The sequence below is a fragment of the Ascidiella aspersa genome, chromosome 3 (genome assembly GCF_963924565.1).
Source record: "Ascidiella aspersa chromosome 3, kaAscAspe10.2, whole genome shotgun sequence".
Classification (NCBI taxonomy): domain Eukaryota; kingdom Metazoa; phylum Chordata; class Ascidiacea; order Phlebobranchia; family Ascidiidae; genus Ascidiella; species Ascidiella aspersa.
The window spans coordinates 33,770,413-33,784,297 of record NC_139449.1 but is presented as its reverse complement, the minus strand read 5'-3'; the positions used below and the strand labels follow the sequence as shown (position 1 = coordinate 33,784,297).

At 35.8% G+C, this 13,885-nt stretch overlaps 2 protein-coding genes across 2 annotated transcripts in view; one reads left to right on the top strand and one right to left on the bottom strand.

Annotated features, from left to right (window-relative positions):
* Nucleotides 1-7,397, bottom strand: part of LOC146162625 (E3 ubiquitin-protein ligase UBR5-like) — a 55,739-nt gene extending 48,342 nt beyond the window's left edge. Inside the window, exons 1-10 of the mRNA XM_083385250.1 lie at nucleotides 7,204-7,397; nucleotides 6,190-6,422; nucleotides 5,480-5,723; nucleotides 4,874-4,976; nucleotides 4,281-4,407; nucleotides 3,625-3,754; nucleotides 2,755-2,897; nucleotides 2,180-2,262; nucleotides 1,261-1,404; nucleotides 522-720 (exon numbers count right to left, since the gene is read on the bottom strand). Of these exons, the coding sequence (XP_083241376.1) occupies nucleotides 522-720; nucleotides 1,261-1,404; nucleotides 2,180-2,262; nucleotides 2,755-2,897; nucleotides 3,625-3,754; nucleotides 4,281-4,407; nucleotides 4,874-4,976; nucleotides 5,480-5,723; nucleotides 6,190-6,422; nucleotides 7,204-7,301 (1,504 nt within the window). The 5' untranslated portion in view covers nucleotides 7,302-7,397. The remainder of the gene's footprint in view (nucleotides 1-521; nucleotides 721-1,260; nucleotides 1,405-2,179; nucleotides 2,263-2,754; nucleotides 2,898-3,624; nucleotides 3,755-4,280; nucleotides 4,408-4,873; nucleotides 4,977-5,479; nucleotides 5,724-6,189; nucleotides 6,423-7,203) is intronic.
* A 3,673-nt stretch (nucleotides 7,398-11,070) lies between these two features.
* Nucleotides 11,071-13,885, top strand: part of LOC146162623 (phospholipid-transporting ATPase VD-like) — a 72,947-nt gene continuing 70,132 nt past the window's right edge. The window contains exon 1 of the mRNA XM_083384256.1: nucleotides 11,071-11,415. Coding sequence (XP_083240382.1) covers nucleotides 11,071-11,415 — 345 coding nt within the window. The remainder of the gene's footprint in view (nucleotides 11,416-13,885) is intronic.

The window sequence follows — 13,885 nt, the reverse complement described above, 5'->3', positions numbered from 1 at the left end:
AGTTTGTCTTTTACTTTGTGTTTGTGCTTGCAGTAAGGAGCTCCAACCTTTGTATTATAGCTTGTTGATCTTTCAGTTACAGTTGCTTACTATGCCAATATGTTTATTATTATCATTATTATATTTGCTTGTTTTATATAACATTGTTGTTTTATATTCATTCGAATTAAGTTGCACATTTTACTGTAGTATAAGTTTATGTAATCTATAACAGATAAAGATTGATGTTGTTTACGATTAAACCGGATTAACAAATATTTAAAAAATTGATTACCCTGCTGGATAAGTACTGCAGTGTATATTATTCCTCAACAGTGGCCCAGTAAACTGTGAACCTTTGTACTTTTTTTGCAAAGCGCGGGAAATTTTCTTATATCCTGCCCTTAAAATACATTTTTACCGGTAAATTTAAAATAGGCTTTCAAGTTAAACTTAAAAATATCACGCCTATGAATCAGGACATTGGTGCAGGATTTTTCTAAATACTTAAGCTAAATCAGTTTCTATGCAACAATTATTACCTTGCTGGGTAAGTACTGCAGTGTATAGCGAGCAGACATGAAGTGACTTGACTTTTTCGCTTTCGATCGCATCGTTCAAGGTCAAAGGTTGGTGAAGTGACCTTGTGTAACTTGCCACGCTCTCATCCATCCAAGTCGCTGTGGCGCCACCTTGTGTGAGCACTGAGGCGCGAAGGCTGCACGTCGAAAGTAAAGTGATCTGAAGAAAATCAACATACCCCTTTATAAGGTTTTACATAACACACAATACACGTTAATTTAAATAAAGAGTCAAGGTAAAAAAAATATAAAATAACAAGGTAAAACAAATATATTTATAATTTACTAAATAAAAAATCTAGCTATGTTCAATTGCAAAAACATTGTTTCTTCGCATCGTTTCTCACAACATATAAACTTATTACCACACCAATTATTATAAGAAAAACTATAAGAAAAATGAGCAGCATAGTTGGGAGTTGTATTAAGGCGTAGTAGGAATATGAAAGCCAATACATAAGTAGGGAGCATTTTGTGAACGGTTTCGAAACTGTTTATTGATTTTCAACATAGTGAGAAGGCAGTAGATCTAAATTATAAGTGTACTGTTTATATACTGCTGAGGCGGACGACAGAAAAGAAGGAAACAAGGAGGAGTACACGATCTAAACTTGGGTAGTTAGTAAAAGGCAATAAAATTATCTTTAAATTACATGTTCTCTCCATAAATTAACTATTCACCAACAACTTTAAAGCCCACCTTTTTGTTTGGAAGGCAGAGCGACTCATAACTGGGATGGTAGATGGAATCCTGACAAAATGGAGCGACATCTTTCCACTTCCACTGTCGTAGAACACCACTGGTGTCAACACCAACAAGCTCGCTATGCATCGCTCCAATCAGCTGTTTGAATATTGATACAATATTTTTTTAAAGAAAAAAATTCAAAAACAATTTATGGAAATAGTTTTTGTCGCTATTTCTCATTTTTTGGGGGGGACTTAACTGATTTTATGCAACTTTTGATCAAATCTGCTTAGCAAATTTAAAACTTGATAAAAGTAAATAAAAATCACAAAAAGTATGAGTAATGTCAAGGGCAAGTTAAAAATTAAAATGCAGATTATGAGAGTTCGGCAATCAACTTTATCAGCACGACATTTGAACATTAAAATGCAATTTTTCATGCAAATTGTAATAATAATATACATATTTTTCATTAAATTTGGCACAAAACGGCCAAATGATGACCCGTCTGTGTTTTTGGAATATTCTCCGGGTCAATGTCGGTCAGGTCGTTTGAACTGACAAAATACATTTTTGAAAAACATCAAAAATAACATCGAGAGCATTTTACCCATGGTTGTTAATCTTTACTACTGATTTAATTTCTTAAATTGAAAAATATGACAAAACATGGGTACTCTATGCACAGATTTGTAACATAGCTTGACAATAAATTGCAAAGCCAAAATGTCATTACCTAAAGATGATACAAGCTCGTACCGAAACGTCTTATTAATCAACATTCAAGATGATGTTGATTTATTTGACCTTTTTGGCTGTGCAATTTACTACGACAAAACATACTGTAAAGTATTGCAAATACGGCAATGGGACAATGTGACTATATCCAATTAAAAACAAGGTGTTTATATTCCTTACTTTACCAACTTACGTTAAAATGCACTGGTTCTCCATTTTCTTCCCACCATTCCAACTCCTGGCCGAGTGAAATGCCACTGCTGCCAGGTAGGGGGGCTGAAAACACACTTACGATGTTTTATCAGGATCAGAAGTAAGGATGTGTTTGATACCGATACACAATATTTTTGACTAAAAACATCGCGATTTCATCCAATACTAATTGATCTCAATCTGATCCGATACTTTTCCATGCTCAAACGTGCAAAAAAGACAAAATTAAAAGAATTTTTTTTTGTCAGATTACAAAATTTACTTGAGAATCAACTAGTTTGGTTGCCTTCATTTGTTAACCTACTATTGTTTGCTAAGTTTGCTTAGAAAAGGATTAATCAAAGCATTAAATCGCAACACGTGCCTTAAATTCCTTTATTATTTTGGATGGCTGCCGAGACCGCCCTAGTATATCTCAGACGATTGTTTTTTAGTTGCTAAAAAATGTGAAAAATTATATTTTTTTTTAAGATTTTTTTGACAGTTATGAAAAAGTATCTATTTCAAAGTATATACTATCTGTATATGTACTGCACTGTTTTAGTAGCTACGTACCGACTACGGCCTTTGATTGTCTCTTTGCATCGATTCTCCTAAATAGATCGATCCAGTGGGGACTCGACATCCTCGCGTCTTCCTCCGGGTCGGCCCCTCGGTCCGCGCCGGTGCCACCAAGACCCCTTGAGGAAGGCCCTCGACTGAAAAAATAATACATTATTCAATGCAAAGAAAAAACATAAAATTTATAGCATAGGAATGTTGGATAGTTGGGTTTAGTAACATCAAAATTTATATTAAAAACTCAGGTTGGGCAAATTTAGTGCAAAGCTTTAGCAAAATACTTTTACAAAATATGAATACCAATGAAAAATTAGAATTGCAAGAAATCTGTATGAATATATATGAACGTAGAATCTTAATTTATTCAGTATTCTACTTCTGCCCACACAGCTAATCTATCACTTTTGATGAATTTACATTTTACCAATTTTGGCTGACAATTAGAATACCTCTGGCTTGATTTTTGACCACCTATACATTAACTCAAGTAAATAGTGAAGCATAATGGTATGAGGTTGTAGTAAGACATAGCAAGAATATCAAAGCCCATACAGAAGTAGGTAACATTTTAAACGTTTAAATATCTCTTTCTTTCTTTCACTTCAATCGGTGCGTTCTCACCATGTTGAAAATAAATAAAGAGATATTCAAAACGTTCAAAATGATACCTACTTATGCATGGGCTTAGGTATGTATGCTAAATGGTCTTTGTTAGATATTTAAATGTCAGGTATTGTTTGTTAGTTTTATTACATTACGCAAACAGTAAACAGTTCAAATACCACATCACTAAGCATTTGAAGCCTACATATATATATAATATGTCTCAATCCATCCATCCAACCAACCATTTTGTATTTATACCTGAAAGAATAACCCAGCAAGTCTTCGGACAGCATTGAATCGGCATCAATAACAACCCTGGGATGGTCGCCCGGGTGCATTCCACCATCCAATAGTGACATAAGCTCTTCACCAGGAATATAATCAGCAGCTATGTTAAAACAAAAAAACAACCACATGAAAATCAAGGACACTCAGGTTTATAAATTATCAAAAACAACACAAAAAAATGATTGAAATCATAGGGTAGTGTTTTTCAGCCTAGGGGCGCAAGTCACAAACCAAAATTGGGTCACCTTTGATCGCCGACTGCAGTAGTTCACATGTTTAGTTGGTTTACGAGCAAGATTGCTTACAAAAAAAAACGTTTTTTTGTTTACTTGTTTAATGAAAACTACAAAAAAATATGCCAAACTTCATAATATTTTATTTATTTAAAAACACCGTTTTAAAATATCAAAGGCACTAAGGTTTACAAAAACAACAAAAATAACACCCAAAATAAACGATTAAAAACATAGAAAATACGCAAAAAGAAGCTAAAACATTTAAAATCACTTTCCTTTTTACAAAAATAACTGTGTAGGCCGGTTTGATATTGATGAAATTTTGTATTTTTTTGGTTTTTTTCCATAAGACATATGATCAATTTAGATTTTTAATTTAAGAATGATTACCGTCATCGAGTTCATCATTATCCTCGTCATCACGACTCAGCAGATTGTTCACTGCCAAGTTGACGTCCAAGTTTGTCCGCTGCAGTTCGCGAACAATAACATTGCGAGATTTGCCTTGTAGGACACCCTGGGATGAATAAATATGTTAAACATTCAAAATATACAATTACAAATGTAATACAGAGCCTACTTGCAGTTTTGCTGGTTAATTTTTGGCTACGAACTCGTGAGTAATTATTTGAAAAAACCTATGGCTGGGTACATATATTCACATGTTGACTGTATTAGTCATAGGAAATTTCTATTCTTTGTTAAAAATCTGTTAAATACAGTCTGACAATGGCAACCACAGTTTAGATAAAAAAATATAAAAATAGTCACCAAGAAGTAACAAAATAGTTTTGAAACATATTAAAAATTAGATGTAGGTAAACAAATTTAATAAGTTAAATTTGTATTATAAAAAGATCAATTATAATAACAAAATGTAATGTGTATTTATGAGCATAATGCTTGGGACTGTAGTAAGAATATCAAAGCCCATACATAAGATGTTGAAAATAAATAAATACGTGAACTGTTCAAAATGATACCTGAACTTGATTGATGAGATCTTCTGGTACTTGGGAAGCAGGAACCATGACTCGTTGGCTGCCGGTTAGAAGTGGAATGTTGCGACCACGCACTTGTCCAGATCTAAAAGGATAAAACTTAAGTTTGGCCACCTAATAAATCTACATATGTGTAAAATGTTATATGACACACACAAATAAAAAAAAGCAAATAGTTAAACAATGTAAATACAAACATTGCCATGAATGTCGCAACTAATAAAACTTAAAACAAAAAATGAAACACCAAACTAAGAAAAATATATAATTTTTAGTATTTCCCCAGATAACAAATAAATTTTCAGACAAGTCAAAAAATTATAATTACAAAGTTACAAATAAAGATAAATAGATAGGCATTTGAATGTACCGTTATCTAAAAAATGACTCTTTAACGTGGAAAAAACTTAGTTGAATCACAAACTAAAAAAAAAATACACAAACTAATTGGGCTGCTTTTCGGCAACCAAATTTAGTCCAAAAACAGATCAAATTGTTGCATAAACCAAGCCTAAAGTAATTCTAACTTTAAAAAGGTTAAAAAAGTTAAATACAATATTTGAGGTTAAAAAAATAAACTAAAAAAACCTAATCAGGCGAATGTTGGCTCCTGGAATCGGAGCAGAGTGTTGCGACATTCTCGCTGTTTTTCTTGATGAAGAGGTTGACGTAGATGATGACCCTGCTGCTGTGGATGAAGTGGACCGGATCACCCCGATCCGGTTGCCCCAGCGGGTCCACGAAACAGCCCCACCCATGTTCAGGAAGTTTGTGTTGTTTAGATTCCATGGCGAGTCATCGCCGGTCCGTATCGATTTTGAGCCTTGTGATGCTTAAAAGATTGTTATAAAAATGATTTACCTAAAATGTTTCATATTTTCATTTTCTGTCATAATTAGATCCAGGGATGTCCGATACTTGACATTTAATTCCGATACCGATACACGATATTTTAGACAAAAAGTATCGCAATCCAATACCAATATGTTATTGCAATGACCAAACAAAATAGATTAAATAAAACTTTTTTTCATGGATATTAAGGTACTAAAGACTTAAATTTGGCTTTTTTCAAAAAGACAACACAACAAAAATTAGTTTAAAAGTTTGTTTTACTACAGCAATTTCTAGTATATTACTTATGCTGTACTTCATGCATCACATAAATTTATGGAATATTCAAAGCCTTTTAGTAAAACAAAGATTTTTTTAAAGAGTTTTTAATTTTCAATCATTTCAAAGAGGAAGACAGTTAAGAATTCCCCCAAGAATTGGCAACTCAGTTCCTTGATAGATACCTTTACTCTGTGAAGTTACGTCCTTGTGGTCATCTTCAGGTGTTTTGAGCTGCTGCGACGGTTTGGTGTTTGCCGTGTACCAAAGTCGACAAACGCGACCATCTTCCAGGAGAAAAGCGAGGTGTTCCGGTCCTACGGCACAATCCGTGATGCGGTGCTGCTGAAGAGCTTTCACCGGTGGTGGGGCATCGTTCAAATTGCAAGCATATATGTTTTCCGAAAGCTGAACAAGTCTGAAACAATGGGCAGTGTGTTATAATTGGCAAAAAGTGGATAAAAACATAAATATATAAAGGCTGTTTATGCAAGATTACTGGTAAGTTTTAAATTCAACGTTGCAAACTAAGACAGCTGTTTTTAAAACAACAAAGTTTAGGTATGTCTGATGGTATCAGTGCCGTTCCGATACCAAACTAACATGAAAATTCCAGCCATAATTTGTAATATAGTGCAAAGACTCTATCCTAAAACGTAACAATATAAAAAAATAGTTGGTTAAACAACCAGTGGTAACTAACTTTTTCACACTAAAACAATTTTCAGCCAAATAACCTAAAAAAAAATCTTTAAATGTTTCACATTGATCAATTTTGCTAGTTTTGGCATAGTAATGGCGTAAATTGGTATTGATTTGAAGCAAAATACTTTGTGTTTTCACACTATCTGGTATATGTAGCCGATTAAAATATCTATCAATATTAAAGATTATCTGTTAAATTAAAAAAATCCAAAGTTTATAGAGTAAATTTGGCTAATGGTTAGAATGCCGTATTAAACCAATTATGAAACAAATTGTTGCAGTAACCTTGATAATTTATTTGTATTTTCAATTAGCATTTAAATGCACCATAACACTATCTTAGAAAATAGTACTATTAATACAAGCTAAAATTGCTACACTTTGTTTTTAATATTATTTTTTATCAAAAGTAACTAACACCCAGTCGGTTTTCTTTTGTGAGTCTTAAATATTAGGTGGAAAGTGACTATAATCATGTAAAATCGTTAACTTACTTTTCTTGAAACTTTTCTTCTTCGTCAAAAAAATCCTTGTTGCCTTTGGCAATCGATTGAACCACAAACTGAATGTTTGATAAACTACTCTTCATCATTACAGCTGACTTACTGGTTAGCTGTTAAACAACAGCAAAACACAACAAGCACTATAGTTCAACTCAGTTCGACGTTTAACTAAACTAATTGAAACAAAATCGATTCTAGAAAAAGAAATACCGAAAATATTAAAAAAGTGGACGAAGAAGATAATATTTTCCAAACTTACAAGATATTGAAAGTCTGTGCTGAATTATAAAAACACGCAACAGTAAATTTCGTTTCCAAAATCATCAGCACCTTTTAAAAACGTTATAACATCGATGCTTTACACACGTTACGTTAGCGTTATGCCATTTAAACCAAATAACACAGCACGAGAAAAAAAGAAGAACGTAATGTTACAAAACACTGGCTTAGCATGGAAATTACCGGATGCATCGCAATGCGAATGAGCCGCCATTTTTTGTCAAAAATGATGTTTAAGATTAGTTTACCATTCACCTTGTTAAAAATTTACTTTATGGATGTTCAATAAATTTTGTCATATTTAAGCATAATATGATTTATTTTTAATTCATTATGCTTTTAGCTCAACAGCTTTTTGTGTTTATTTCATTAAGCATTAACGACAAACTTAGACACAAAATGGCAGAAACGTACAAACATTTGGCATAGATCATGTGTTGAGTATTAAGATTAGGATTACTGCTCAAGGCACACAACGTCACAACATTTGTTTATGTGGTAATGCTGAGCACCCTGAGCTACTGCCTTTGTTTGAAAACCTTGGTATTGACCATAACTCAAAACGGGAAAAACTTTTTAAAGGTGAAACTGGCGATTGAAACGTAATTTTTGGAGCACATCATAATACCGTACACTATTGTTACGAAAAAGTTGTGACGAAATAAATAGATTTTCTATTGTTCAGAAATAGTGAATGAAATAAAAAGTTCTTAAAACAAAACACTATTTTAAAAAGGCTCGATCTACCTTAAACATTTAATTATTTGAACGGTATATAATATTGCATTATTATATTCGAAAACTTAATAGGCAAACCTAAAATTTACCTTTTTGCATACCTTATGTATAGCGCTACCGGTACTTGGTTAACGTGTTTGCACCAATTGCCCTTTTTTATTGAAAAAACTTTTTTTAAATGGGTTGACATCAAAACATTTTGTACGATACCAAACTGTCGGTGCGATTCAAGATGTGCGTAAATTTTATTTATTTTAATTTGTTTACAAAAAAAAAACATAAAACTTTGCAGAATTATTTTCATAAAGACTTGTTCAAAGGTATTTTGCTCTAATAATTCGCAAAAGTGTGCTGGAATTTAAAAGTAAGCTGAAAAGATTTTTTTATACGTCGACTAGTAGCCTACCTTCTGTCAAACGAACTCTTTTGTGATAGCTTAAAAACGATATGACCTTCGGAAAAACTTATTGATTTTAAATTGTGCTAAACGGCTTCGTATCTATTTACGTGCGTTGCTTGAATTAAAAACAAAACAAATTCTCGCCGATTTGTGAAGATTTGTCTTTTCAAAAAAAAGGAGCACTGACCTGCTTTTATAATGTGCAGGTTTTGGTGACGAGTATTTACGACCTCAATCCAAAGGTCAGCATACTTCCTATGGTGCTCCACGACGGCACAGCCTAATTCTTGGACTCGAACAATTGGCTGCCTGCGGGATATCGCGCCTAGCAACCTCGCGGGTTTGCGCCACAATGGCGGGTCGTCCAAAATCGTTCACTCTCTACGTTGAAAAAACGATAGCAACTTGAGTGCTTGTCGCTGTTCTCGGCAGGAAACTTGAAATTACAACTGCCTGTCAGACTGTACAGTGGCCACGAATGTAGTTTTTGCTATTGCCAATAGCGTTCTAGGCGAGTAATTGGCATATTTTTGCTGCCAGTACGCGTGCTGTTGTTTATTGAGTTATATACCCGGTATTGACCGTACCATTGATCGCAGCCTTTAGTAGTCAGGGTAATTACATGTGTGAGGCAGCTGCTCGACTGTTTCCTAAATAGAATTGGCTTTGGCCAACGACAAATGTATTCATTGGCCACTTGGCTTTAATGTCTGGTTTTAGCTTTGAACCACAACAAGATGTCAGAACACGCGCTCGTTCTAGTTTTTATAAGTGGGAGTACATTTGTGTAGTCGTATTTCAATTCTTAGATGCATTGTTAGATTCAGATGTATACTTGGAACAGGGCTGTTTATTTTGAAAACTGGCAGATAACTGTATCGTAGGTTTATAAGGCCAGCCGAAGTAAGATATTCACTTCTGTAGGGCCCAGCTACACTAAAAAATACCCTGCCTTGAGGTACCAAACGCTGGTTAGCCTAATTACATATTGGCTGGTGGTCATTGATTTCCCGAACAACACGATTTTAAATGTCACTTAATATCACATAGTCTATTACCATGAACTGGCAGATTGTTAGTGATTGCTTGTTGTGAGACGATGTTATTCTAAGGACAAAACATTAGGATGTTTAGTTGTTCACTTTTTATAGAGAAAATGCAGATACATTTTTTTGACATAAGCCAATTGGTGTTTGTGCGTTATTCGTTAGCGGTTAGCGACTCCTATTCATTCTGCGTTGTCCAAATCTATTATGCCATGTACAGTTTAATAATGCATAGGTGTACAGCGAAATATGTGTTTTTTCTGCTGGTAGAAAGCTCGCACATTGAAAGGGGCGGGCGGTGAAACTTGACAGATTGATCAGCCCTAGCGCTATGAGCATCCGGCTTGCAGCATGCATAAAAGGCTGTGCAAAGTTTACAGAGAAAGTGACTTGCTGTGTAATGCAACCCTACCAAAGATACAACGGAAGCCCAGCCAATGCTATTTTAGACAACACTGTGGCAGGTTACATGGATTGAGAAAGTGGCGCGAAAAGGAACGGTTTTTGAATTTTCTTTCTGGAATTATGCCATTGTTTTCGAGACAACGACAAAACAAATGGAACAGGATTTGAACTTTGCGTCATAAGCCATGGTTTTTGCCACGGTGACTAAAAGCGTTCTTTTGACGCAGCTCTAGTCTGACGTGCAAGTGAGACTACTTTTCTATCCAGTTTGTTGTTGTGACGCATTCACTTACATGAAAAATACTCGCGTCCTGTAGTGGCTGATAGTAATCCGGTTCAGCGTTCAGTTGTAGTCATTTCATCAGAAACCCAGCTGACGGCCAGTACAATCACACAGTGACACAACTAACAAAAGGAAGTTTAAATGAGGTTATAATTTTGCTGAACTACGGCGTGGGCTTAACTTATCTCCGAGCTTGTTTGAAGCAGCTTAGAATTTATCGCTTTTCAAGTTAAAATGTCAACGGCAGCACGTTTTATTCCACATCTAGACGTCTAGCGTAATGACAAAAGCCGCCCATCCAGTTTGCAAAAAGCCGAAATGATGATTTCATAAAGATAAAACCGCAAAGCATGCGGGTTAAGAGCCTTCGCCAAGTGGTGTAGTCTAGTTGCAGCAGCCCTATCGTACAATATTTTGTGAATAAAATCCACAGATTATGTAATTTATTATAGTACACAGATTTTGTGAATTGTTTTGGTAATGCGCGTTAGTAGATAGGCTGCTAACTTGATTATACTTCATATTGTCACAGCAAGCGGAAAACATCGTCTTAGGCTTAGAAATCAAACTACTGCTGCTGCTCGTGAAGTGCAATTTAAACTTCGGGCGAAGAAACGCAAGTCATAAGAGCAAAGCAAAGGCGGCACCCGATTGTCCAGTCGAGAGCCCTTGGGTAACAAAAGGTCCGGCAGTGTGAGAGGCACGTAATGGTGCGAATCGCCCGACCAAACGTGGAGAGGCTAAGTCCCGGAGAAAATCAGCCTCCAAAGGCCATTCGCTGGTTCTGGTTCAATTTCTGGTCCACTGGCGAGCGACGGTTCGCCAACTTCGCCCGGTCAGGCGTGCCATCGGCCAGGTACGCCCCCGGCCGTCGGAACCAGGCCGTGGGGACCAAGGGGGAGAAATGTGGGGCGGATGACCCGATGAACTGCGAGGGGGCTTCGGTGAAGACGTCCAGTTTGAATAGTGTTAGAACGGGAAAAGAGTTCTGCCGCCGTTTTCACCCGAATTATGCCGATCGGGCCTTTTGCCAGCACTCCAACTGTATTCAGGTATTACTAGTACTAGGGTCGTTTGTCAATAAGCAGCCTCAGAGGGGCTATAGATCACAGTGGTTAACACTCATTTGTTTATGCATGTTTCATTGAATAACGATGCGGTTACCGCTGGACGAGTACCGTTACTACCTTTTGCTTCGACTCCGATGTTATTAGACACCCCCTACTATAAGATAAACACAATTTTAAAAAGCCTGGTAGAAATATCGCGGCAACCGTAACCCTTATATCCCTTTATTATGAAGTTGCTTGGAGTAACAGAATGTGGCAAGCATTGGCGTATGGCTGTTTCTCGACTCGCTCCCCTATTAGCTTATGTAGCTTAGTTGGTAGACCGACGGTCCCGGTATTGCCCGAAAATCGTGAGGTTGTTTTTCTAGCCTGCCCTGCTTGCATTATTGATCGACAGATTCGGTGAGCCTGCGATGGCTTACAGTATATAGAGCTAAGAATTTCCGATAAAGTCAGGTTGGGGCCGATAACCGATGCCGCCACACGACAGTATTGCTACTTCGGCTATTCCGACGCCCATAATTGGTTAAACATTTGGCGCTGGTCTTGAATGCTTCCATATTTGCTTCCGGGTGTTTAATTTGCTAACATTATTTGGATTAGGGTGCGACAATTTGAAGTCTACACCAGTGGTTCTCAACCTTTTTTCTTTCGTGGCCCATTTACGTTGCAAAACAATCCTGTGGCCCAATACATGTTATGAAAGAAAAAAACTGTAAAATAGGTTTACAACAAAACACAGCAGAACATATTTCGAAACAAATTATTTCATAACCGTGCATTAGTAAGAGACTTGCGGCTGAACAATAAATTTACATTTCTTTTTAATTCCTCCCCAAGCCACTATTCCTGTAAATTTAAATATAGTGACACAAATGAAACTATATCTAGCTTTTTCAAATTGGTCTGTGGCCCACCTCAAATGTTTTTATGGCCGCTGGTCTAGATCGAGTAAATTGACATCATCTTGATAAAGACGTTTCAACACGTATCATTATCAGTAAATATGACTAGATTAAATCCAAACCTCACTTGGTGGAACGCACGATAAATTATCCTACAACAAATAATTTGATAACGATAGACCAAGGTTACATTCTAAGAACGTGCTTCGTATATATTTTTCATGCAACCTTCAAAGCATGAATAGATAAGGCAGGGGTTCTTAAACTTTTTTTACCGCGGACCCCTAAAATTTTTTTGTGGCCTTGCGTCACAATACAAATAAACTTGATAAATCTGCTGATTTCGGTCCAAAAATGTAAAAGTGAAATGGTGTCTCAATATATACAGTGCAAATCCGTTTTATTTTTAATTAAACTGTTTTCTTTGAAAAAATTGAAACTTTTTAAATATACACTAATATTTGAATTAGGCCTTCATGGACCCCCTAAAACTAGTTCACGGACCCCAAGGGGTCCACGGACCCCAATTTAAAAACCCCTGAGATAAGGTGTACTGGCCTTTGAGACTTGTTTTATTGTTTTGGACGTCGTCTATTGTTGTTTAACGCGAACGGTTATATCACTGCATCCGGGTGTCGTTAGAAACTGACTATAAAGAGATCATCATACAAGGAAGTAAAACATCTTCGCGGCACTCATAAAACCCCGGCATCTTAACAAAGCAACTTTGTAACAATCGTATTCCCAGGTTCTGTAATAAAAAAAACAATACACCTGTGGTTTCTTAAACTGTTTTTTACCGCGGCCCCGAAAGATTTTTTTTGGTTCGCATAGACCAGTATCGGCAACAAATTTGCGTGTTTATGTTGACAAAATTGCTCCAAAAATATAGTGGAGAGTCTAAAAAAATCTTCATTTAAGTAGTAAAAATAGGCAAAAAATTGGGCGACAGTTTACATTGGACATACTAAAAATACACATACAGCCTGAACGTAAAGTCGCATAAAACTGGTTGAATGGGCACGGTTTGGTCACATCTAGTATAGGTTGTTAAAAGACGTACCTGCATTTATCAATGTCGGTGTATATATAGTTAGCCCAAATAAATGAAGTCGACCTTTATCAAAACCTTGCGTTAAAGGAGAATGTGCATGTGTTTGTTGATAAAATTTTCATTTAAGAAATAACAATATTTTAGAAAATTCAAAGTATAAAACTGATCACTTTATAATACGTATTACCATGGTCTATATCAGCGGTTTCCAAACTTTTCTAAAACGTTTGCCTGGTGGACCTGTGCAATTATTTTCCTTGTTTGCAGCCCCATAAAAACTCAAGGGTCAGTTAACCCATGTTTCTTGTGGTACACTAGCAGTCACGATTCTTTCTAATGTAACACTTTTCTAAGTAAAACTAATGCGAACACTTCGCTGATAGCAGGTAGTACAGCATAATAGATGCTTTAAACGTCACAAGAATAATCATAAATCGCGCTATATTATCCAACAATAATATATAAACTAAAGACAATAATGATGACAGCTGTT